Source organism: Ceratotherium simum, chromosome 26 (genome assembly GCF_057802395.1).
Source record: "Ceratotherium simum simum isolate JZ-2026a chromosome 26, ASM5780239v1, whole genome shotgun sequence".
Lineage (NCBI taxonomy): Eukaryota > Metazoa > Chordata > Mammalia > Perissodactyla > Rhinocerotidae > Ceratotherium > Ceratotherium simum.
The window spans coordinates 38885892-38911882 of NC_141925.1; the positions used below are offsets into that span (position 1 = coordinate 38885892).

The window sequence follows — 25991 nt, forward strand, 5'->3', positions numbered from 1 at the left end:
TGTGTGGTGCTCTTTTCAGCTCTACCACACTCCTTGCAGCTCAGATGTTACCCTACTGGACAAGAAGCCACAGACAACTTCTCCAGCCATAAACTCATTTTTATGAGGCCTTTCCCCTTTATCTCCTTCTCCAGGTCACCTTGTAGAGAAGCACATTCATAAGGATTATGATGGCCCATTCCCTTTATGTTCTTCATACACAGAGAACCAGCTCTAAGTCTAGCCTCTCTTATCTCTTTATCCTGTGGGTGGCAGACCTCTCTTTCCTAAGAAAAAAATAACCATATAAGCGGGACAGTGTGGGGCCTACTTAGGTGCTCAGCTGAGACAGACACTACAGGCATTCTGATACAAGTAGCTAGAGCTATGGAACTCTACCCAGCAGGATCCAAAGCGAAGAGTGGGACAGCTTCAAGGAGGACTGTCAACCTGTCCCCAGAGCTATGTTCAACCAAGAATGTGGGGATGGTGGTTGAGGAAGTGGGGTGCAGCAGAGTTTGCAAATTGAGATACATGAGGGTTAAGGATTTGAGGAACTGTGGGGTGAGTGGGGGCTCTCAGGGAACATCCCTTTGGCATAGGCTGTCAGCACATTTCACAGACTCCTATGAGTTCACCTTTTTTAACGTTGAACGTACAGCCTTTTCAACCCTCTCCAGAAGATCTTCAGATAAAGCTTATTTGTATCTGTTTACGTGGTTCTGTCTTTAGGGGAGAGTTTATTCCCCTCTCAGTAGTCTGGGCAGTCTACAGGGGCCAAGAAATTTCAGTCTTGCAAATTACTTATGGAGAAATGAGGAGATTCTCTGGCCATGGTGACAACCCAGGACAATGAGGTCTGTGTTCCTCTTGCCTCTCTGTGGAGCCTGTCCCTGGGGTTCATCCTCTTTCCAGACCCTGAGGGGGAACTCTGCTGTCATAACCCACAGGATAAAGCCTTCACACTGAGCAGTTTCCACAGAGCTCCGTTCATGTCCTTGTTCCTCAGGCAGTAGATGAAGGGGTTCAGCATGGGGGTGACCACCATATACATCACTGAAGCCAGTGAATTCCTGTCTGCTGAGCGGGAAGATGAGGGACTCAGGTAGACCCCAGTGATGGTCCCATAGAAGAGGATGACTACAGTGAGGTGGGACCCACAGGTGGAAAAGGCCTTTTGTTTGCCCCGGGCAGATGGGACCCTGCGCACAGCAGACACGATGTGGATGTAGGAGATAAGAATGCTGAGAAAGGGGATGAGGACGATCAAGCCCCCGACCAGCAGAATCATGAGCTGGTTGAGGTGGGTGTTGGAACAGGAGAGCTGGAGCAGGGGAACAAGGTCACGAAAGAAGTAAGGGATGACGTTGCTGGCACAGAACTCCAGCCGAGCCATGAGGAGGGTGTGTAGCAGGGAGTGGAAGTTGGCAATGAGCCAGGAGCTTCCCAGCATCAGGGCAGAGATTTGCAGACTCATCGTGGTGGAGTAGTGCAGGGGGTGGCAGATGGCCACATAGTGGTCATAAGCCATTGCTGCCAGGAGGAAGTTGTCCATGTTGGCAAGCAAAATGCAAAAGTAGATCTGGGCTAGGCAGCCACCATAGGAAATGGACTGAGTCTGTGTCTGGATGTTCACAAGCATCTTGGGGACTGTGGTGGAGATGAAGCAGAGATCCACCAGGGAAAGGCTGCTGAGGAAGAAGTACATGGGCGTGTGGAGATGGGAGTCTGAGCCAACGGCCAGGATGATGAGCAAGTTCCCTGCTGCCCCAACCAGGTACATGACGAGGAAGAGCCTGAAGATCAGCTCCTGCCCCTCTGGCCGGCTGGAGAGCCCTAGGAGGATGAACTCGGAGGCGCTCGTGTGGTTTCCTCTCTCCATGTTTGACTGGTTCTGCTGGAAGATCCAGACCAAGCACAGGCTATAGAGAGGGTAGAGGTGCCCGTGCCTCTCTCCTTCCCTCATACAATCCCTCAACTCACATCTTTGTGTTCATTTGGTACAAACCCAAAAGAAGGCTCTCTGCCTGCCAAAGGAAAAGCTTCAACCAGGGAATCCTGTGGCCCCAACAGACCCCAAAGTCAGGGTTTTAATTATTTCAAAATGTTGCTGATCCTGAACCCCACAAAACCCCGTCTGCCATCCCTCTAAGGAGAATCCTTGTGACATGGCTGGGTACTCGGTCGGGGCAACAATGAGTGTGTTGCTTAGCGTGTCTTAGCCCCCCAAATTTCCATCATACTCTCATTCTTTGCTATGAGCAACTGATCTTGTCTCAGTATTAAGTAAAGAGCTATAGAAATGTAGTTTTCTCCTACTCCCAGTAAGATTGGCACCTGAAGGCCCTTTCTATACAGAGTTCTGGAACCACAATGGCACACATGTAGAACCAGAGGGTAGTATTTGTAAATACCCTCCTTCCCCACAAACCTCCTTCCCCTCCAATATTTTATCTCCCCTTGCTCCCCTACCCACCTAGAGCCCAGGGCTCAGGGTGCTCTGGCTGCTGCTCATCACCAACTTTGGGCCACCTTGGTCCTGGTGATGAGGCTATGGGATGGAGTAGGTCAGAGCAAGCCTGGACAGAAGAGCCTGCTGACTGGGACAGCTCAGCCAGCTCTTCTGTCTGGGCTTACCCAGGAAGAGACTCACTTCTGGAGGGTAAGAGTTGCACCTGCAGATAACGAAGAGAATCTACAGGTGTAACATTGCCCAAAGTAACATAGTTGGCAGCAGAGCAACATGGGGGCCCCACTAAGTTGGAGTTCATAATAGTTCAGTGCAAGCTCAGCTGAAGTTTCATTAGATATAATATAAATTATGTTTCACTGCTTCACAAGACATAGTGAGTTGGGATTTGGGTCCTATGAGAATGTAAATCATAAAGAGGGAGGGGAGAAAGAAGGAACTGAGTTAGTGTGCTGATTGGTGAGGGGGGAATCAGTCTGGAAGAGCTCTAGGAGTGGGTTTATGGCCACCTGGGAACTGGGCAGGGAACAAAATGTGGGAAATGGTCTTGAGAATCTGACTTGGCCCATGCCACAATTTTGTTGAGGGAGGGCCTGCTTGGAGCAAAGGAACTGACCAGTGCAATTGGGCGGAGTAGAGCAGGGATGGAGATTTCAGCTGTGCAGCAGGTACCAGTTGAGTTCTTGGCCTGTGTTAAGAGCTATGCCTTAGTATGGAAAACAAATGGTTCATTTTGAATTAATGTTTTACTGATGTGATGTTTTTAAGGATTCAAGTATTTGGTGATCCAAAGGCAGGAATCTTTGGGTAAAGAACAAACTGAAATAGAAACACAGGAGCCTAAGAGGAGAGAAATCTGGTGAAAAGTAAAAATGAAGGGAAGCATATTTAACGTGGTTGAGATCTCATTTGATCAGTCCTGATTAAAAGAGCTCTTTCCTGGGTGATGTGAGAAATAAGAAAACAGTAAAGGACATTGTTCTCCTTCCCAAGAAGCTTCTAGTTGAATATAAAATCTTCACATGGGAAACAGCCCTTAGACTAGAGAGCTGGCATTTATTGAGCTCCTGCTGTGTGTCCTATACAGGGCTAGGCATGTGCATGTATTCAATTTGATCCTCACAACAACCTATTTAAGGCATTGATATCCTTGTTTTATAGATGAGTAAGCTAAGGCTGAGAGGGTTTGAATAATTTCCCCCAAAGACATCAGAATTGGATTCCAGGTCAGTCTGGTTTCGAAGCAGTGCTCTTTCAATTTCACTGATTTGATTTTCTCAGAAAGACTGAAGAAGTGCTACTGGATAAACTTTAACTTGGGGCTTCTGTGTACATGCATCAGAGAGTCCTGAGTGACCAGGATTGGGACTGGAGAAAGCAGAGCAGGCTGGATGGGGCAGGGATGTGGTGGGAGAGGATGCCTTTAGCGGGAGAGAGGACTTGTGTGGCAGCACAGATTCTGAGACTGACAGACGCATGTGAGCGGGAGTGGCGGTGTGTTTAGTGACAGAAGCTCTGTCCCTTCCTTGACTAATACTCCTTTCAAACCAGGCTGACTCCATCCTCTCTTTTCCTTCCCATCCTCCCACTTCCCCAGAGATATGGGAGAAGAAAATTTTCTTGTTACTACTTCCCACTTGTTAGGCAAATACTCTTCCCAAGTACTCCTATTTTAAGAACACCAAAGCTAAGAGAATCTAAAAACTGAAAGGATTCTTTCCCCTAGCTTCTGGCTCATTCTTGTCAGCATGCAGACATCTCCCAGTTTTAAAATTCCACCCTTGACTCACTTTCCTCTCTAGCTGTCAGCTCATTTCTCTACCCCTCCTTTCCACAAACTGTGGTCAGTACTCATTCTCCACTTCCCCTCTTCCCATTCTCTCATGAAACCCCCTTTGCAGGCTTCCCCACCAATCCATGAAGCTTCCCTTGTCAGGGCTGCCATTGCCACGTCTGAGGTTAGTTCTCAGGCTCCATCTTACTAAACCCAAAGAGCCGGGGTTGGCACAGTTGGGCACTCCCTCCTTCTTCACACACGTTCTTCACTTGGTTTTGGAACAGTTTTGTTTGGCACCTCTCCTGCCTCACTGCTTACTTGCTCTCGGTGTCCTTTTCCCATTTCTCCTCATTCTTCTAACCTCCAGCTATTGGGATGCCCCGTCAAGCCCCATCTCTTCTCTGTTTACACTCATTCCTTAAGTGGTCTCATTAGTCCCAAATCTTTAAATATCATCCAAATGCTGAAAACATCTCAATTTCTATCTCCAGCTTTTTGCCTTGAACTTCAAGCTTATTTATGTCCAACTGCCTGCTCCCCGTATCCATTTGGATGTCTAACAGGCATCTCAAGCTTAACTTTTGCCAAACTGGGTGGCATATTTTCCCCTCCTCAAACCTGCTGCTTCCTCAGTCATCACCGTCTTATTCTTCTGATTGCCCAACCCAAAACCTTGGCATCATCCTTAACTCCTCTTTTTCTTCCTGCCATCACCCAGTACATTGACAAATCCTGTCATGTCTACCTTTGAAATATATCCAGAATGGGACCACTTGCTCTCTGTGTCCACTGCACCTTCATGGCCCCAACAATCATGATTTTCATCAAGATTATTGTAGTAGTCTTTTAACTGGGCTTCCTGTTTCTATCCTTGCCCTTCCCTCAACAGTCTGTTTCTACATAGCAACCAGGGTGAACGTTAAGAAATGTAAGTCAGTTGGCTGCAAGTTCTAATACCGTATGATTTCCTTCATTAAGTAGTAGATAATAACAACAATAAACAAATACGTAGAGACAGAGATTGGATTGGTGGTTACCAGAGGAGAAGGGAGGGAGGAGGGCGAAAGTGATAATTAGCCACATGTGTGTGGTGATGGGTTGTAATTAGTATTTGGGTGGTGAACATGATGTAATCTATGCAAAAATAGAAGTATAATGATGTACACCTGAAATTTATACAATGTTATAAACCAATGTTACTGCAATAAACAAAAAATTAAAACAAAAAAAAGAAATGCAAGTCAGGTCATGTTACTTCTTGGCTCAAAAATCCTCCAATGGCTACTCATCTCACTCGGAACAAAACCCAAGGTCCTTACCAAATCCTACAAAGTTATGCATGACTCAGACCTCTGCCCTCTCCCTGATCTCACTTTCTTGTGTTGCCCCTCACTTTCAGTAGGCAGACCACAATGGCCTCCTCACTGTTCCTGGACATACCAAGGATGTTCCTTCCTCAGGGCTTTTGCACTTGTTATCCCTCTGTCTGGAATTCTCTTCCTTCAGTCCTTGACTTCATTCTGATTTCTGCCCAAATGTTGTCTCTGTTCAGGGCTTCCCTAACCAGTACCTCTGTCTCTGTCTTCCCCTTATTTTGCTTTGTTTTTATTCTCAGCACCATTTATCTTTCATCTATCTACTCAGCAGTGGGAACAACTATGTATCTATGTAACTATCTAACTATCTGTCTGTCTGTCTGTCTATCTATCTATCTATCTATCTATCTATCTACCTACCTACCTACCTACCTACCTACCTATCACCTATAGTTCTATTTCTCTAGAATATAAGTTCATGAGAGCAGGGACTTTATGTATTACTGTATTCCCAGTTTCTAGAATCATGCCTGGATTATAGGAGACACTCAGTGCTTTTTTGCTGTTGTTGTTGAACAAGTGGATAGCCGTTCTTAATGTTCCTCTTTCTGGACTTGTATCTTTGAGGTTGGGCAAGACCTTGGAGACAGTTCTCCTTCCTCTGGTATCAGCCTAATGTCTCCCAAACATCAGTCATATTTACGTATCACCTGCCCTATTGTTTCCTTAATACTGTTATTTAATTCAACTAATTTTGTTAGTGAAATACATTTTAAAATTTGTACATCATGATACATAAGAAAGCAGTATCACTTATTGAATTTTAGCTGGATACCATTACCTGCAGAGAGTTCTGAGTCTGAAACATATTTTTCTTGGTTAAAAAAGGAGAATGTAAAGTTGTACAGAGGAGTTAGGGAAATAGCACCAATCTGAGTATTTCTCTGATAGGTAGTGAGAGGGGTTGAGAGAGAACTCACAAGGGAACTGTGTTCTCACCATGCTATTTGATGCTATTTGTCTCCATTTCTGTAAACTACCTAATGCCAACTTTCAGACCCCTGTAGGTACAGGCTCAACACCGCTGACAACACTGCGCTAACCTCTATGTACCTGGACTCAGACACCTGTTCATTCAGGTCTGATTTCTGTCCTGCTCCTTGGGCAGCTGGCACACAACTGACCTTGTTTTCTGACTTCAACAGCAGTTCTGCATCTCTCTCTGGTGACACTGAACCTCTGGGGTTTGTGTCGGCTTGAACACTGGACCTATTTTGTGAAAGCCCAAGGGGTGGAGAAAACGCTTGTCTTTGACTTTGGGGTCTTTATGTTTAATTTTCTCCAATAATTGAGCGGTAATTGACTCTGCTTAAATAATTTAGAAGGGGAAACGACAAATTAAAGATGCTGGCCAAATATAAATAATAAAACTAAAAATAGAAACAAGCCACGTAGAAAAAGAAAACTAATTAGTTTAAGTAGAAATCTGATAACTGATTCTTTGAAAAAGAATTGATAAACAATATCTATTTTGATAAACAAATGAGAATGAAAATTAAAATGAAGTCAGGATTTGGAAAATATACTTAGCTAGTACAAAAGATTCATATTTAAGTTGAATATTATTTTCACTTATAGGCTAATACATCTTATCAAATAAAAATAGATGGCTACTTACAAATGTATAAAATAACCCCAAAGATGCAAAAGGAATTAGAGAACATGAATACAATACTAATAGAGAAAGAAATATGAAGTTATTAAATAATTTCTAAAAGGGCATCTGATTCCGGTGAAGAAAATCTTCTGACTTTTTAAGAACCAGTAATTCATTCAGTAATAAAAAAATAAAAAAATATAGAAAATTGTGGCATATTAACAATCTGTAAAATGGATAGAGTAATGTCTGCTTAAAGGGATTGTTGTAAGGATTGAATGAGAAAATACCTATAACGTGTGTAGAATAGCCCATTGCACATAGTCAGCACCCTGTGAACTTGGCTATTAACATTAATAGTATTATTTTTGAAATTTTAGAGGCAAATATGATTTTAAACCCAAACTAAACAAAGACAATGAAAGGAATATTTTAGACCAATTTTGTTTGTAGACATAGATACAAGTACCCCAAATAAAATATCTGCAAAGTAAGAAAACATGTTAAAAGAATTAGCTGTTAAACTCATGAAAATCCATTAACCTGGTTTATCACAAACAAAATATCAAAATAATGTAACTAGATCCAGGTAAAGCATCCAGATAAATTTATCATCACCTTATAGATTAAAACTGAAAACATTAGGAGTGTTTTTTTCTTAATATGATAGACTGTGTATTTAAAAACAAGAGTCAACATCATGTTTATTGAAGACTTAAACTTTTTCCCTAAAAAGAAGAACAAGATAGGGGTGTTCTCTGTTATCATTCCTTATTTGATAGTTCACTAGATGAGCTGGTGATGGCTATCTGAAAAGAAAAAAAGAAATAAAAATATAACCTTTTGCAAAATATCTATTAAAAGAAATGAAGTCATTGCTAAAAATAAAGTTAGTTTAGCAGAGTTTCAGGCTATAATATCACACAAAAATCAGTAAATTGCTTACTGATATATCAACAATAAATAACCATCCAAAAAAAAAAAAAGCAATGGAAAAGGTGATTTCATTCCCACTAATGATGAAGTTGAATATTTGGATTTTAATTCAACTTGGAAAACAAAATATTAGTTCAAAGAAAATTATAATGGATAAAGTAAATGAATATATAAGATATAAATGGATTCTAATTGAAAGGTTTAAACATATTTAGATTATCATGCTTTCCGAGTAAGAGTATAGATGTTATTATTAATAATAAATTAATAAATATGTACTCTATAGCAGGTGCTGTATTAAGTACTTAAATGTTAGCTTTTTAATTCCACCCCAAATTCTATGGATAGGTACTATTATCTAACTTACAGAAGTTTACAGAGATTAAGTAAATTTATATAAATGTGGGAATTTTACTTTTGAGATGGTACAGTAGGAAACAAATCATATGGGAAAAGAAGATAATTTGTTCAAAGATATTTGTTGAAACGTTATTCCTAAATTTAAAAAAAATTTGAAACAACCAAATGTTCAAAATATTAGAATAGCTTTGCAACTATGATGTATCATTGCAGTAGAATACTATACAGATATTAAAAATGAAAGAGAGCCAGCCCTGATGGCCTAGAGGTTCAAGTTAGGCATGCTCTGCTTCGGTGGCCCAGGTTCAGTTCCTGGGTGCGGAACCACACCACTTGTCTGTCAGTAGCCATGCTTTGGTGGTGCCTCACATAGAAGAACTAGAAGCACCTACAACTAGAATACACAACCATGTATTGAGGCTTTGGGAAGGAAAAAACAAAAGAGGAAGACTGGCAACAGATGTTAGCTCAGGGCGAATCTTTCCCAGCAAAAAAACAAAACAAAACAAAAAACAGGCAAAACTTATTAAAAAAAATGAAAGAATATGTCGATTTCTGGATGTTTGTCCATGATATAGAATTTGGAAGCAGAACATAAGATAGCATGTACGTATGGAAGCCATCTACGCCAGACTGTTTGTATATCTGCCACCAAAAATAAGATGTTAATTTGGAGAGTAATGGGAACAGTTTGAAGTTTAATTTCCACTAGTTTTTTCCCTGCTAAGTTGCTTACATTCAGTGTGATGTGAAAATTAGGCCATCGTAGGTAGTCACCTGCTTTCTTTCTGAGCCTGTCTTAGCACCAGCAAACATTTTCAGATGTCTCTGCCAAGGATAAGCATTAGAAGGGGTTGGAATTACTTGATAGACTTCCATAGTGGGGAATGAGGGCAGGGGCTGAGAGAGACTGTCCAGGAATCTAATCCTGTGTGATTTTGAGGAATTCTGTACTCTGCTTTCTTCTCTGTAAAGTGATGTGGTTGGATCCCTAAATGGTTTCCAAGGTCCCCTACATGTCTCTGGTTCTGCCTTTCTTTGATAGATGGAGGAGCAGGAGATGTCTTGAGGCTTATACATTTTGGGGGATTGAGAGAGGTGTGTCTCCTGCCGCCACATTGGCACTGACCTGTCTAGTTGGTCTGATTTCTGCCAACCCCGCCTGAGGAAGCTGCCTCCTCCTGAGTTGCTCTTCTTCACTAAGGAGGGATGACAACTCACAAGCAGCCTAGAGCCAGAGACTCAACCCTGGGCCCCGTGGAAAGCAAGATGAAGAGCAAGTCTGTGGATGGAAGGCCCAGTGAGCAAGGAGGCTGAGAGAGCAGGGCTCCGTTCCCTGATTCTTGGGCCAAGAAGAGGTATGTGGGCCTCACACTTAGATTATTTGTAGGGCTCCTCTTGGCCTCTAGGGAGCAATACCCAATGGCATTGTTAAAAATGAATGTGCAGTAATTGCCTGGGGTCTGGCTGGGTCCAATTCTCCTGGGCTCCAGCACATCATCTCCTTCGGGTTTTTCTCAAAAACAAAGTTATTGCTTTCAGTGGTTCAATTTGTCACTTTTGTCTGCAGGGGAAGTCATAACATTTTCTTAATTTTTATCTTCAGTCTGGGGAATTCATCTTGTTCATTCAATCAAATCAGAACTCCAATGTTCATGTTGATGGTCATTTTTAAAGAATTATGATGAAATGCACATAACATCAAATTTACCATCTTAACTGTTTTTAAGTGTATAGTTCGGTTAAGTACATTCATATTTTGTGCAACTAATTTCCAGAACTCTTTTTATCTTTCCAAACTGAAACATTGTACCCATTAAATAATAACTCCCCATTCCTCCCTCTCACCAGCCCCTTGCAACCACCATTCTACTTTCTGTCTCTTTGAATTTGCCTGTTCTAGGTACCTCATATAAGTGGAATCATAGAGAATTTATCCTTTTGTGACTGGCTTATTTCACTTAGCATAATGTCCTTAAGGTCTATCAACATTGCAGCATGTGTCAGGATTTCCTTCCTTTTCAAGGCTGGATAATATTCCATTGTATAGATATAGCACATTTTGTTTATCTGTTTGACTGTTGATGACCACTTGTGTTGCTTCTGTCTTTTGGCTATTGTGAATAATGTTGCTATGAACGTGGGTGTACATATATCTCTTCAAGATCCTGCTTTCAATTCTTTTGGGTATATACCCCTGTGTGGAATTTCTGGATCATGTGGTAGTTCTATTTTTAATTTTTTGAGGAATCTCCTTACTGTTTTCCATAGCAGATGCACCATTTTTCATTCCCACCAACAGTGCACGAAGTTTCCAGTTTCTTCACTTCCCTGCCAACACTTATTTTCTGTTTTTTTTTACACTTATTAAAGTTTATTAGACACAAAGAAATGGATGTGGAAAGGGAACATCAATAAATATAAAATACATGTGACACATTGGGGGAGTCACAGACTTCAGTGTCAGTGAGAATATGAGAGGATGGTAGGGGAGCTATGGCTTGGATGCCTCTACATATGCACAAGGGACTAAACCTTTGTCCTGCCACAGGAAACTCAGTGTACCAGTACAAGTTCAAAGGGCATGAATTTAGTGGTAGGTCTTGAGAGATGTGATGCCAGATTTCTGAGATTTCTCCCTAATTGCTATTTCTGGTTTCTGTTTGTTCCTTCCTTCTTTGTTTGAATAATTTTATTTTTAATTTCTGTCCCAGTGATGCAGAACATGAGTGGATAAACATTTCATCAGGGCAGACAGTCTACTCTGACGGTGGAATTGCCTTCATGTAGGGCCCTCTTAATCATGATAATTAAAACCTTTGTAATTATTTTATACAACTGGGAGGGAGGTGGTACTGTTATATGTTTTTTTTTTGATAGTAGCCATCCTAGTGGATGTGAGGTGGTATCTCATTGTGGTTTTGATTTGCATTTCCCTAATGATTAGTGATATTGAACATTTTTGCATGTGTTTGTTGGCCATTTGTATATCTTTGAAGAAGTGTTTATTCAAGTCCTTTGCCAATCTTTTTTGTATTGATGTTTTAATAGTTTATAACATTGTGAAATTTTGGATTGTACATTTTTGTTTGTCCATCACCGTATATATGTCTCCCTTCACCCCTTGTGCCCACCCCCTACTCCCAATGCCCCTGGTAACCACAATACAGTTTTCTCTGTCCATGTGTTGGTTTATATTCCACATGTGAGTGAGATCATACAGTGTTTGTCTTTCTCTTTCTGGCTTATTTCGCTTAACATAATACCCTCCAGGCCCATCCATGTTGTTGCAAATGGGACGATTTTGTCTTTTTTTATGGCTGAGTAGTATTCCATTGTATATATATATACCACATCTTCTTGATCCAGTCATCAGTCGAGGGACATTTCGGTTGCTTCCACTTCTTGGCTATAGTGAATAATGCTGCAATGAACATAGGGGTACATAAGCCTCTTTGGATTGTTGATTTCAGGTGCGTTGGATAGATTCCCAGTAGTGGGATGGCTGGATCATAGGGCATCTCTATTTTTAATTCTTTGAGGAATCTCCATACCGTTTTCTATAGAGGCTGCACCAGTTTGCATTCCCACCAGCTGTGTATGAGGGTTCCTGTTTCTCCACATCCTCTCCAACATTTGTTGTTTTTTGTCTTGGTGATTATAGCCATTCTAACGGGCGTGAGGTGATATCTTAGTGTTGTTTTGATTTGCATTTCCCTGATGATTAGTGATGTTAAACATCTTTTCATGTGTCTATTGGCCGTCTGTATATCTTCTTTGGAGAAGTGTCTGTTCATTTCCTCTGCCCATTTTTTGATCGGGTTGTTTGTTTTTTTGTTGTTCAGTTGTGTGAGTTCTTTATATATTATTGAGATTAACCCCTTGTCAGATATATGTTTTGCAAATATTCTTTCCCAGCTGGTGGGTTGTCTGTTCATCTTGATTCTGGTTTCATTTGTCTTATAAAAGCTCTTTAGTCTGAGAAAGTCCCACTTGTTTATTTTTTCTTTAGTTTCCCTAGTCTGGGTAGGCATGTCATCCGAAAAGATTCCTTTATGACCAATGTCAAATAGTGTGTTGCCTATATTTTCTTCTATGAATTTTATAGTTTCAGGTCTCACCTTCAGGTCTTTGATCCATTTTGAGTTAATTTTTGTGAATGGCGATAGCAGATGGTCTACTTTCATTCCTTTGTGGCCGTGCAGTTTTCCCAACACCACTTATTGAAGAGACTTTCCTTTCTCCATTGTATGTTCTTAGCTCCTTTGTCAAAAATTAGCTGTCCGTATATGTGTGGTTTTATTTCTGGGCTTTCAATTCTGTTCCATTGATCTGTGTGTCTGTTTTTGTAGCAGTACCATGCTGTTTTGATTACTATTGCTTTGTAGTATGTTTTGAAGTCAGGGATTGTGATGCCTCCAGCTTTGTTCTTTTTTCTTAGGATTGCTTTAGCTATTTGGGGTCTTTTGTTGCCCCATATGAATTTTAGTATTCTTTCTTCTATTTCCATGAAGAATGTCATTGGGATTCTGATTGGGATTGCATTGAATCTGTAGATTGCTTTAGGTAATACAGACATTTTAACTATGTTTATTCTTCCAATCCATGTGCATGGGATGTCTTTCCATTTCTTTATGTCATCATCGATTTCTTTCAATAATGTCTTGTAGTTTTCATTGTATAGGTCTTTCACCTCCTTGGTAAGGTTTATTCCTAGATATTTTATTCTTTTGATGCAATTGTAAATGGTATTATCTTTTGAGCTCTCTTTCTATTAGTTCGTTATTAGCATACAGAAATGCAACTGATTATTGTAGATTGATTTTGTACCCTGTGACTTCTCTGTAGTTGTTGATTATTTCTAATAGTTTTCCAACGGATTCTTTAGGGTTTTCTATATGTAAAATCATGTCATCTGCAAATAGTGAGAGTTTCACTTCTTCATTGCCTATTTGGATTCCTTTTATTCCTTTTTCTTGCCTAATTGCTCTGGCCAAAACCTCCAGTACTATGTTGAATAGGAGTGGTGAAAGTGGGCAGCCCTGCCCCATTCCTGTTCTCAGAGGAATGGCTTTCAGTCTTTTCCCATTGAGTATGATGATGGCTGTGGCTTTGTCATAAATAGCCTTTATTATGTTGAGGTACTTTCCTTCTATATCCATTTTGTGGAGAGTTTTTGTCATAAAAGGATGTTGTATCTTGTCAAATGCCTTCTCTGCGTCTATTGAGATGACCATGTGGTTTTTATTCTTTGTTTTGTTGATGTGGTGTATCACGTTGATTGATTTGCGGATGTTGAGCCATCCCTGTGTCCCTGGTATAAATCCCACTTGATCATGGTGTATGATCTTTTTAATGTATTGCTGTATTCGGTTTGCCAATATTTTGTTGAGGAATTTTGCATCTATGTTCATCAGCGATATTGGCCTTTAATTTTCCTTCTTTGTATTGTCTTTGTCTGGCTTTGGTATCAGGGTGATGTTGGCCTTGTAGAATGAATTAGGAAGTGTTCCATCTTCCTCTATTTTTTGGAATAGTTTGAGAAGGATGGGTATTAAATCTTCTTTGAATGTTTGGTAAAATTCACTGGAGAAGCCATCTGGTCCTGGACTTTTATTTTTTGGGAGGTTTTTGATTACTATTTCAATCTCTTTACTTGTGATTGGTCTATTCAGATTCTCCGTTTCTTCTTGGTTCAGTTTTGGGAGGTTGTATAAGTCTAAGAATTTATCCATTTCTTCTAGATTGTGCAATTTGTTGGCATATAATTTCTCATAGTATTCTCTTATAGTCCTTTGTATTTCCGTGGTATCCGTTGTAATTTCTCCTCTTTCATTTCTAATTTTATTTATTTCAGCCTTTTCTCTTTTTTCTTAGTAAGTCTGGCTAAGGATTTGTCAATTTTGTTTATCTTCTCAAAGAACCAGCTCTTTGTTTCATTAATCCTTTCTACTGTTTTTTTGGTCTCAATTTCATTTATTTCTGATCTAATTTTTATTATATCTCTCCTTCTGCTGACTTTGGGCTTTGTTTGTTCTTCTTTTTCTAGTTCTGTTAGGTGTAATTTAAGGTTGCTTATTTGGGTGGGTTTTTTCTTGTTTGTTAAGGTGGGCTTGTATTGCTATGAGTTTCCCTCTCAGGACCACTTTTGCTGCATCCCATATGATTTGGTATGGCATATTTTCATTTGTTTCCAGATAGTTTTTGATTTCTCTTTTAATTTCATCAATGATCCATTGGTTGTTCAATAGCATGTGGTTAAATCTCCACATTATTGTCACTTTCCAAGTTTTTTTTTTCCTGGTTGATTTCCAGTTTCATAGCGTTATGGTGTGAAAAGATGCTTGTTATGATTTCAGTCTTCCTAAATTTATTGAGGCTTGCTTTGTTTCCCAACATATGGTCTATCCTTGAGAATGTTCCACGTGCGCTTGAGAAGAATGTGTAGTCAGATGTTTTTCGATGGAGTGCTCTGTATATGTCTACTAGGTCCATCTCATCCAGTTTTTCATTTAAGTCCACTATTTCTTTATTGACTTTTTGTGTGGATGATCTATCCATTGATGTAAGTGGGGTATTAAGATCCCCTACTATTATTGTGTTGTTGTTAATGTCTCCTTTTAGGTTTGTTAATAGTTGCCTCATGTACTTTGGTGCTCCTATGTTGGGTGCTCATATATTTATAAGTGATAAATCTTCTTGGTGGAGTGTCCTTTTTTTTTTTCTGTGAGGAAGATCAGCCCTGAGCTAATATCCATGCTAATCCTCCTCTTTTTGCTGAGGAAGACTGGCTCTGAGCTAATATCTATTGCCAATCCTCCTCCTCTTTTTCCCCAAAGCCCCAGTAGATAGTTGTATGTAATAGTTGCACATCCTTCTAGTTGCTGTATGTGGGATGTGGCCTCAGCATGGCCGGAGAAGTGGTGCATCGCTGCGTGCCTGGGATCCGAACCTGGGCCGCCAGTAGCGGAGCACGTGCACTTAACCGCCAAGCCACGGGGCCAGCCCTGGAGTGTCCCTTTTATCATTATATATTTCCCTTCTTTGTCTCTCTTAACCTGTTTTATCTTGAAGTCTGCTTTATCTGATATGAGTATGGCAATACTTGCTTTCTTTGTTTGCCATTAGCTTGGAGTATTGTTTTCCATCCTTTCACTCTGAGCCTGTGCTTGTCTTTAGAGCTGAGATGTTTTTCCTGGAGGGAGGATATTGTTGGGTCTTGTTTTTAATCCATCCTGCCACTCTGTATCTTTTGATTGGAGAGTTCAATCCATTTATATTTAGGGTAATTATTGATATATGAGGGCTTAATGTTGCTGTTTTGTCACTTATTTTCCATTCTTTTGCAATTCCTTTGTTTCTTGTCCCATTTGTTTTGGACTGCCAATTCAGTTTGGTTGTTCTGTCTTATGACTCTTCTTGTTTGCTCTTTGTTTATCATATGTGATTTTGTTTTGATTATTTGTTTAGTGGTTACCTTGAGGTTTGTATAAAAATCTTGTGTATGAGATATTTCATTATCTGATGGCCTCTTATTTCCTGATACTAAGTCAATTCAATTACTTTCCTCTTCCCCTTCTAAGTCATTCTTCTTATACCTTATTCTATCTTGTGTTGTGGATGTGTGTTTTCAGTGATAAGGTTATATTTATTTTTGGTGAATTCCTTCCTTTGATCTTTGATTTTGGTATTTAAGTGGTTGCTAACCAATTCCGGTAAAGATCTACTATTTTTATGATTTTGTCTACCTATTTTTCTCCTTGCTCCAAGCTTTGTATTCCCTTTCTTTTCTCTTTTTCAGGTCTGAGGGCCTTCTTGAGTATTTCTTGTAGTGGGGTCTCGTGGCCATGAACTCCTTAGCTTTTATTTATCTGGAAAAGTTACTATTTCTCCATCATATTTGAAAGAAATTTTTGCTGGATAGAGTATTCTTGGCTGAAAGTTTTTGTCTTTCAGTATTTTGAATATATCATTCCAGTCTCTCCTAGCCTGTAAAGTTTCTGTTGAGAAATCCGCTGAGAGCCTGATGGGAGTTCCTTTGTAATGCGTTATTTTTTGTTTTTGTCTAGCTACACTTAATGTTGTTTCTCTGTCATTAACTTTAGCCAGCCTTACCACTACATGTCATGGAGTGGACCTTTGCCTGTTGACGTATTTAGGTGACTTCTTGGCTTCCCTTACTGGTCTAGTATTTCCTGCTCCTTCCCAGATTTGGGAAGTTCTCAGCTAATTATTTCCTTGAATAGGCTCTCTGTTCCTCTTTCCCTCTCTTCTCCCTCAGGAATACCTATAATTCTTATGTTACATTTCCTAATAGAGTCAGATATTTCTCGGAGACTTTCTTCATTTCTTTTTAGTCTTAGTTCTCTCTCCTCTTCCTTCTGGAGCATATCTGTATTCCTATCCTCTATAATGCTAATTCTTTCCTCCATATTGTCAGCTCTGTTCTTTAAAGATTCCACATTCTCCTTTATCTCCTCCATTGTGTTCTTCATCTCCATCAGTACTGATTGGTTTTTCTTTATGATTTCAATCTCTTTTGTGAAGAAACTCCTAATCTCATTGAATTGTTTGTCTGTGTTATCTCGTATTTTGTTGAGTTTTTTTTATGATAGCTATTTTGAAATCTCTGTTGTTTATGTTATAGATTTCTGTGTCTTCAGGGTTGGTTTCTGGTGCTTGTCATTTTTCTTCTGGTCTGGTGATTTCATGTACCTTTGCATTGTGGTTCCTGTATTGGCTTTATTTTTCCTCATCCTGGAAATATCTGGTTGTAATTTCCACCCACCGCCACCGTGTGGGGGTTAAGGGCTGTATAATCTGAGCCCCCGTGCTCTGCCCCGGCTGTTCACTGCAATCCGCTGGCCGCTTGGTCTGGTCTGGTCTGGTCAGCTGAGCTTCAGTGTCTGGCATGCGGAGAGTGAGGGGACTTTCTCTTTTGCCCGCTGGGTCCCTGGCGCTGGGGCTTCTCGCTCGCCCCTCGTTATCTGCTCTCCTGGGGTGCTCAGATGTTGATGGTAGCCCTGTGGCTGTTCTGAGTCCTCTGTATGGGATTTTCCCACTGGCTCAGAGAGCCCGAAGAGCTACCGTTTCCCCGAAGAGGGCCGCCCCTCCCCCCTCTCTGGGAGCCACGCGGACCAGGATTGCTGATCTGATGGGGAGGGAGAGGAGTTCTCCTTACCTCTCCCCACTTCCTCCGGGGGCCCAGCACGTTCCTCTCTCAGATGTGCAGCAGTGTGGATCTTTCCGATCTTGCTTTTCGCTGTCTAGGAGTCCATTGTTGGTCTGTGACTGTTCCTTTTGTTGTTTCTTGTCAGGGGAAGAGTTTACGGAAAGCTCACTTCGCCATGATGCTGACGTCACTCTCCTTTTGCCAATCTTTTAATCAGTTCTTTTTTTAAATTTTTAACTTTTAGGAGTTCTTTATATATTCTGGATACTAACCCCTTATCAGGTATATGATCTGTAAATAGTTTCTCCCATTCTATAGGTTGCTTTTTTTTCTCTATTGATTGTTTCCTTTGATGCACAGAACTTTTAATTTTTTTTTAATTTATTTTTTTTATTGATGTTTTAATGGTTTCTAACATTGTGAAATTTTGGGTTGTACATTTTTGTTTGTCCATCACCACATATATGACTCCCTTCACCCCTTGTGCCCACACCACCCCCCCCCCCCACTGCCCTGGTAACCACAGTCCAGTTTTCTCTGTCCATGTGTTGGTTTATATTCCACATATGAGTGAGATCATGCAGTGTTTGTCTTTCTCTTTCTGGCTTATTTCACTTAACATAATACGCTCCAGGCCCATCCATGTTGTTGCAAATGGGACGATTTTGTCTTTTTTTATGGCTGAGTAGTATTCCATTGTATATATATACCACATTTTCTTAATCCAATCGTCAGTCGAGGGACACTTAGGTTGCTTCCACTTCTTGGCTATGGTGAATAATGCTGCAATGAACATAGGGGTGCATAAGCCTCTTTGGATTGTTGATTTCAGGTGCATTGGATAGATTCCCAGTAGTGGGATGGCTGGATCATAGGGCATCTCTATTTTTAATTCTTTGAGGAATCTCCATACCATTTTCCATAGAGGCTGCACCAATTTGCATTCCCACCAGCTGTGTATGAGGGTTCCTGTTTCTCCACATCCTCTCCAACATTTGTTGTTTTTTGTCTTGGTGATTATAGCCATTCTAACGGGCGTGAGGTGATATCTTAGTGTTGTTTTGATTTGCATTTCCCTGATGATTAGTGATGTTAAACATCTTTTCATGTGTCTATTGGCCGTCTGTATATCTTCTTTGGAGAAGTGTCTGTTCATTTCCTCTGCCCATTTTTGATCGGGTTGTTTGTTTTTTTTGTTGTTCAGTTGTGTGAGTTCTTTATATATTATTGAGATTAACCCCTTGTCAGATATATGTTTTGCAAATATTCTTTCCCAGCTGGTGGGTTGTCTGTTCATCTTGATTCTGGTTTCATTTGTCTTATAAAAGCTCTTTAGTCTGAGAAAGTCCCACTTGTTTATTTTTTCTTTAGTTTCCCTAGTCTGGGTAGGCATGTCATCCGAAAAGATTCCTTTATGACCAATGTCAAATAGTGTGTTGCCTATATTTTCTTCTATGAATTTTATAGTTTCAGGTCTCACCTTCAGGTCTTTGATCCATTTTGAGTTAATTTTTGTGAATGGCGATAGCAGATGGTCTACTTTCATTCCTTTGTGGCCGTGCAGTTTTCCCAACACCACTTATTGAAGAGACTTTCCTTTCTCCATTGTATGTTCTTAGCTCCTTTGTCAAAAATTAGCTGTCCGTATATGTGTGGTTTTATTTCTGGGCTTTCAATTCTGTTCCATTGATCTGTGTGTCTGTTTTTGTAGCAGTACCATGCTGTTTTGATTACTATTGCTTTGTAGTATGTTTTGAAGTCAGGGATTGTGATGCCTCCAGCTTTGTTCTTTTTTCTTAGGATTGCTTTAGCTATTTGGGGTCTTTTGTTGCCCCATATGAATTTTAGTATTCTTTCTTCTATTTCCATGAAGAATGTCATTGGGATTCTGATTGGGATTGCATTGAATCTGTAGATTGCTTTAGGTAATACAGACATTTTAACTATGTTTATTCTTCCAATCCATGTGCATGGGATGTCTTTCCATTTCTTTATGTCATCATCGATTTCTTTCAATAATGTCTTGTAGTTTTCATTGTATAGGTCTTTCACCTCCTTGGTAAGGTTTATTCCTAGATATTTTAGTCTTTTGATGCAATTGTAAATGGTATTATCTTTTGAGCTCTCTTTCTATTAGTTCGTTATTAGCATACAGAAATGCAACTGATTATTGTAGATTGATTTTGTACCCTGTGACTTCTCTGTAGTTGTTGATTATTTCTAATAGTTTTCCAACGGATTCTTTAGGGTTTTCTATATGTAAAATCATGTCATCTGCAAATAGTGAGAGTTTCACTTCTTCATTGCCTATTTGGATTCCTTTTATTCCTTTTTCTTGCCTAATTGCTCTGGCCAAAACCTCCAGTACTATGTTGAATAGGAGTGGTGAAAGTGGGCAGCCCTGCCCCATTCCTGTTCTCAGAGGAATGGCTTTCAGTCTTTTCCCATTGAGTATGATGATGGCTGTGGCTTTGTCATAAATAGCCTTTATTATGTTGAGGTACTTTCCTTCTATATCCATTTTGTGGAGAGTTTTTGTCATAAAAGGATGTTGTATCTTGTCAAATGCCTTCTGCGTCTATTGAGATGACCATGTGGTTTTTATTCTTTGTTTTGTTGATGTGGTGTATCACGTTGATTGATTTGGCGGATGTTGAGCCATCCCTGTGTCCCTGGTATAAATCCCACTTGATCATGGTGTATGATCTTTTTAATGTATTGCTGTATTCGGTTTGCCAATATTTTGTTGAGGAATTTTGCATCTATGTTCATCAGCGATATTGGCCTTTAATTTTCCTTCTTTGTATTGTCTTTGTCTGGCTTTGGTATCAGGGTGATGTTGGCCTTGTAGAATGAATTAGGAAGTGTTCCATCTTCCTCTATTTTTGGAATAGTTTGAGAAGGATGGGTATTAAATCTTCTTTGAATGTTTGGTAAAATTCACTGGAGAAGCCATCTGGTCCTGGACTTTTATTTTTTGGGAGGTTTTTGATTACTATTTCAATCTCTTTACTTGTGATTGGTCTATTCAGATTCTCCGTTTCTTCTTGGTTCAGTTTTGGGAGGTTGTATAAGTCTAAGAATTTATCCATTTCTTCTAGATTGTGCAATTTGTTGGCATATAATTTCTCATAGTATTCTCTTATAGTCCTTTGTATTTCCGTGGTATCCGTTGTAATTTCTCCTCTTTCATTTCTAATTTTATTTACTTGAGCCTTTTCTCTTTTTTCTTAGTAAGTCTGGCTAAGGGTTTGTCAATTTTGTTTATCTTCTCAAAGAACCAACTCTTTGTTTCATTAATCCTTTCTACTGTTTTTTTTGGTCTCAATTTCATTTATTTCTGCTCTGATTTTTATTATTTCTCTCCTTCTGCTGACTTTGGGCTTTGTTTGTTCTTCTTTTTCTAGTTCTGTTAGGTGTAATTTAAGGTTGCTTATTTGGGTGGGTTTTTTCTTGTTTGTTAAGGTGGGCTTGTATTGCTATGAGTTTCCCTCTCAGGACCACTTTTGCTGCATCCCATATGATTTGGTATGGCATATTTTCATTTGTTTCCAGATAGTTTTTGATTTCTCTTTTAATTTCATCAATGATCCATTGGTTGTTCAATAGCATGTGGTTAAATCTCCACATTATTGTCACTTTCCAAGTTTTTTTTTTCCTGGTTGATTTCCAGTTTCATAGCGTTATGGTGTGAAAAGATGCTTGTTATGATTTCAGTCTTCCTAAATTTATTGAGGCTTGCTTTGTTTCCCAACATATGGTCTATCCTTGAGAATGTTCCACGTGCGCTTGAGAAGAATGTGTAGTCAGATGTTTTTCGATGGAGTGCTCTGTATATGTCTACTAGGTCCATCTCATCCAGTTTTTCATTTAAGTCCACTATTTCTTTATTGACTTTTTGTGTGGATGATCTATCCATTGATGTAAGTGGGGTATTAAGATCCCCTACTATTATTGTGTTGTTGTTAATGTCTCCTTTTAGGTTTGTTAATAGTTGCCTCATGTACTTTGGTGCTCCTATGTTGGGTGCTCATATATTTATAAGTGATAAATCTTCTTGGTGGAGTGTCCTTTTTTTTTTTTCTGTGAGGAAGATCAGCCCTGAGCTAATATCCATGCTAATCCTCCTCTTTTTGCTGAGGAAGACTGGCTCTGAGCTAATATCTATTGCCAATCCTCCTCCTCTTTTTCCCCAAAGCCCCAGTAGATAGTTGTATGTAATAGTTGCACATCCTTCTAGTTGCTGTATGTGGGATGTGGCCTCAGCATGGCCGGAGAAGTGGTGCATCGCTGCGTGCCTGGGATCCGAACCTGGGCCGCCAGTAGCGGAGCACGGGCACTTAACCGCCAAGCCACGGGGCCAGCCCTGGAGTGTCCCTTTTATCATTATATATTTCCCTTCTTTGTCTCTCTTAACCTGTTTTATCTTGAAGTCTGCTTTATCTGATATGAGTATGGCAATACTTGCTTTCTTTTGTTTGCCATTAGCTTGGAGTATTGTTTTCCATCCTTTCACTCTGAGCCTGTGCTTGTCTTTAGAGCTGAGATGTTTTTCCTGGAGGCAGCATATTGTTGGGTCTTGTTTTTTAATCCATCCTGCCACTCTGTATCTTTTGATTGGAGAGTTCAATCCATTTATATTTAGGGTAATTATTGATATATGAGGGCTTAATGTTGCTGTTTTGTCACTTATTTTCCATTCTTTTGCAATTCCTTTGTTTCTTGTCCCATTTGTTTTGGACTGCCAATTCAGTTTGGTTGTTCTGTCTTATGACTCTTCTTGTTTGCTCTTTGTTTATCATATGTGATTTTGTTTTGATTATTTGTTTAGTGGTTACCTTGAGGTTTGTATAAAAAATCTTGTGTATGAGATATTTCATTATCTGATGGCCTCTTATTTCCTGATACTAAGTCAATTCAATTACTTTCCTCTTCCCCTTCTAAGTCATTCTTCTTATACCTTATTCTATCTTGTGTTGTGGATGTGTGTTTTCAGTGATAAGGTTATATTTATTTTTGGTGAATTCCTTCCTTTGATCTTTGATTTTGGTATTTAAGTGGTTGCTAACCAATTCCGGTAAAGATCTACTATTTTTATGATTTTGTCTACCTATTTTTCTCCTTGCTCCAAGCTTTGTATTCCCTTTCTTTTCTCTTTTTCAGGTCTGAGGGCCTTCTTGAGTATTTCTTGTAGTGGGGGTCTCGTGGCCATGAACTCCTTAGCTTTTATTTATCTGGGAAAGTTACTATTTCTCCATCATATTTGAAAGAAATTTTTGCTGGATAGAGTATTCTTGGCTGAAAGTTTTTGTCTTTCAGTATTTTGAATATATCATTCCAGTCTCTCCTAGCCTGTAAAGTTTCTGTTGAGAAATCCGCTGAGAGCCTGATGGGAGTTCCTTTGTACGTTATTTTTTGTTTTTGTCTAGCTACACTTAATGTTGTTTCTCTGTCATTAACTTTAGCCAGCCTTACCACTACATGTCATGGAGTGGACCTTTGCCTGTTGACGTATTTAGGTGACTTCTTGGCTTCCCTTACTGGTCTAGTATTTCCTGCTCCTTCCCAGATTTGGGAAGTTCTCAGCTAATTATTTCCTTGAATAGGCTCTCTGTTCCTCTTTCCCTCTCTTCTCCCTCAGGAATACCTATAATTCTTATGTTACATTTCCTAATAGAGTCAGATATTTCTCGGAGACTTTCTTCATTTCTTTTAGTCTTAGTTCTCTCTCCTCTTCCTTCTGGAGCATATCTGTATTCCTATCCTCTATAATGCTAATTCTTTCCTCCATATTGTCAGCTCTGTTCTTTAAAGATTCCACATTCTCCTTTATCTCCTCCATTGTGTTCTTCATCTCCATCAGTACTGATTGGTTTTTCTTTATGATTTCAATCTCTTTTGTGAAGAAACTCCTAATCTCATTGAATTGTTTGTCTGTGTTATCTCGTATTTTGTTGAGTTTTTTTTATGATAGCTATTTTGAAATCTCTGTTGTTTATGTTATAGATTTCTGTGTCTTCAGGGTTGGTTTCTGGTGCTTGTCATTTTTCTTCTGGTCTGGTGATTTCATGTACCTTTGCATTGTGGTTCCTGTATTGGCTTTATTTTTCCTCATCCTGGAAATATCTGGTTGTAATTTCCACCCACCGCCACCGTGTGGGGGTTAAGGGCTGTATAATCTGAGCCCCCGTGCTCTGCCCCGGCTGTTCACTGCAATCCGCTGGCCGCTTGGTCTGGTCTGGTCTGGTCAGCTGAGCTTCAGTGTCTGGCATGCGGAGAGTGAGGGGACTTTCTCTTTTGCCCGCTGGGTCCCTGGCGCGGGGGGCTTCTTGCTCGCCCCTCGTTATCTGCTCTCCTGGGGTGCTCAGATGTTGATGGTAGCCCTGTGGCTGTTCTGAGTCCTCTGTATGGGATTTTCCCACTGGCTCAGAGAGCCCGAAGAGCTACCGTTTCCCCGAAGAGGGCCGCCCCTCCCCCCTCTCTGGGAGCCACGCGGACCAGGATTGCTGATCTGATGGGGAGGGAGAGGAGTTCTCCTTACCTCTCCCCACTTCCTCCGGGGGCCCAGCACGTTCCTCTCTCAGATGTGCAGCAGTGTGGATCTTTCCGATCTTGCTTTTCGCTGTCTAGGAGTCCATTGTTGGTCTGTGACTGTTCCTTTTGTTGTTTCTTGTCAGGGGAAGAGTTTACGGGAAAGCTCACTTCGCCATGATGCTGACGTCACTCTCCTTTTGCCAATCTTTTAATCAGTTCTTTTTTTAAATTTTTAACTTTTAGGAGTTCTTTATATATTCTGGATACTAACCCCTTATCAGGTATATGATCTGTAAATAGTTTCTCCCATTCTATAGGTTGCTTTTTTTTCTCTATTGATTGTTTCCTTTGATGCACAGAACTTTTAATTTTTTTTTAATTTATTTTTTTTATTGATGTTTTAATGGTTTCTAACATTGTGAAATTTTGGGTTGTACATTTTTGTTTGTCCATCACCACATATATGACTCCCTTCACCCCTTGTGCCCACCCCCCACCCCCACTGCCCTGGTAACCACAGTCCAGTTTTCTCTGTCCATGTGTTGGTTTATATTCCACATATGAGTGAGATCATGCAGTGTTTGTCTTTCTCTTTCTGGCTTATTTCACTTAACATAATACGCTCCAGGCCCATCCATGTTGTTGCAAATGGGACGATTTTGTCTTTTTTTATGGCTGAGTAGTATTCCATTGTATATATATACCACATTTTCTTAATCCAATCGTCAGTCGAGGGACACTTAGGTTGCTTCCACTTCTTGGCTATGGTGAATAATGCTGCAATGAACATAGGGGTGCATAAGCCTCTTTGGATTGTTGATTTCAGGTGCATTGGATAGATTCCCAGTAGTGGGATGGCTGGATCATAGGGCATCTCTATTTTTAATTCTTTGAGGAATCTCCATACCATTTTCCATAGAGGCTGCACCAATTTGCATTCCCACCAGCTGTGTATGAGGGTTCCTGTTTCTCCACATCCTCTCCAACATTTGTTGTTTTTTGTCTTGGTGATTATAGCCATTCTAACGGGCGTGAGGTGATATCTTAGTGTTGTTTTGATTTGCATTTCCTGATGATTAGTGATGTTAAACATCTTTTCATGTGTCTATTGGCCGTCTGTATATCTTCTTTGGAGAAGTGTCTGTTCATTTCCTCTGCCCATTTTTTGATCGGGTTGTTTGTTTTTTTGTTGTTCAGTTGTGTGAGTTCTTTATATATTATTGAGATTAACCCCTTGTCAGATATATGTTTTGCAAATATTCTTTCCCAGCTGGTGGGTTGTCTGTTCATCTTGATTCTGGTTTCATTTGTCTTATAAAAGCTCTTTAGTCTGAGAAAGTCCCACTTGTTTATTTTTTCTTTAGTTTCTAGTCTGGGTAGGCATGTCATCCGAAAAGATTCCTTTATGACCAATGTCAAATAGTGTGTTGCCTATATTTTCTTCTATGAATTTTATAGTTTCAGGTCTCACCTTCAGGTCTTTGATCCATTTTGAGTTAATTTTTGTGAATGGCGATAGCAGATGGTCTACTTTCATTACTTTGTGGTCGTGCAGTTTTCCCAACACCACTTATTGAAGAGACTTTCCTTTCTCCATTGTATGTTCTTAGCTCCTTTGTCAAAAATTAGCTGTCCGTATATGTGTGGTTTTATTTCTGGGCTTTCAATTCTGTTCCATTGATCTGTGTGTCTGTTTTTGTAGCAGTACCATGCTGTTTTGATTACTATTGCTTTGTAGTATGTTTTGAAGTCAGGGATTGTGATGCCTCCAGGTTTTGTCTTGTTTCTTA

At 39.9% G+C, this 25991-nt stretch overlaps 2 protein-coding genes across 4 annotated transcripts in view; one reads left to right on the forward strand and one right to left on the reverse strand.

Annotated features, from left to right (window-relative positions):
• The window catches only part of ZSCAN25 (zinc finger and SCAN domain containing 25), a 104018-nt gene that overhangs the window by 23026 nt on the left and 55001 nt on the right, over nucleotides 1-25991 (forward strand). The window lies entirely within an intron of this gene.
• Nucleotides 917-1861, reverse strand: LOC106803950 (putative olfactory receptor 1F12P). The gene has a single exon (XM_014797072.1). It carries the CDS (start codon nucleotides 1859-1861, stop codon nucleotides 917-919), a length of 945 nt encoding a protein of 314 aa, XP_014652558.1.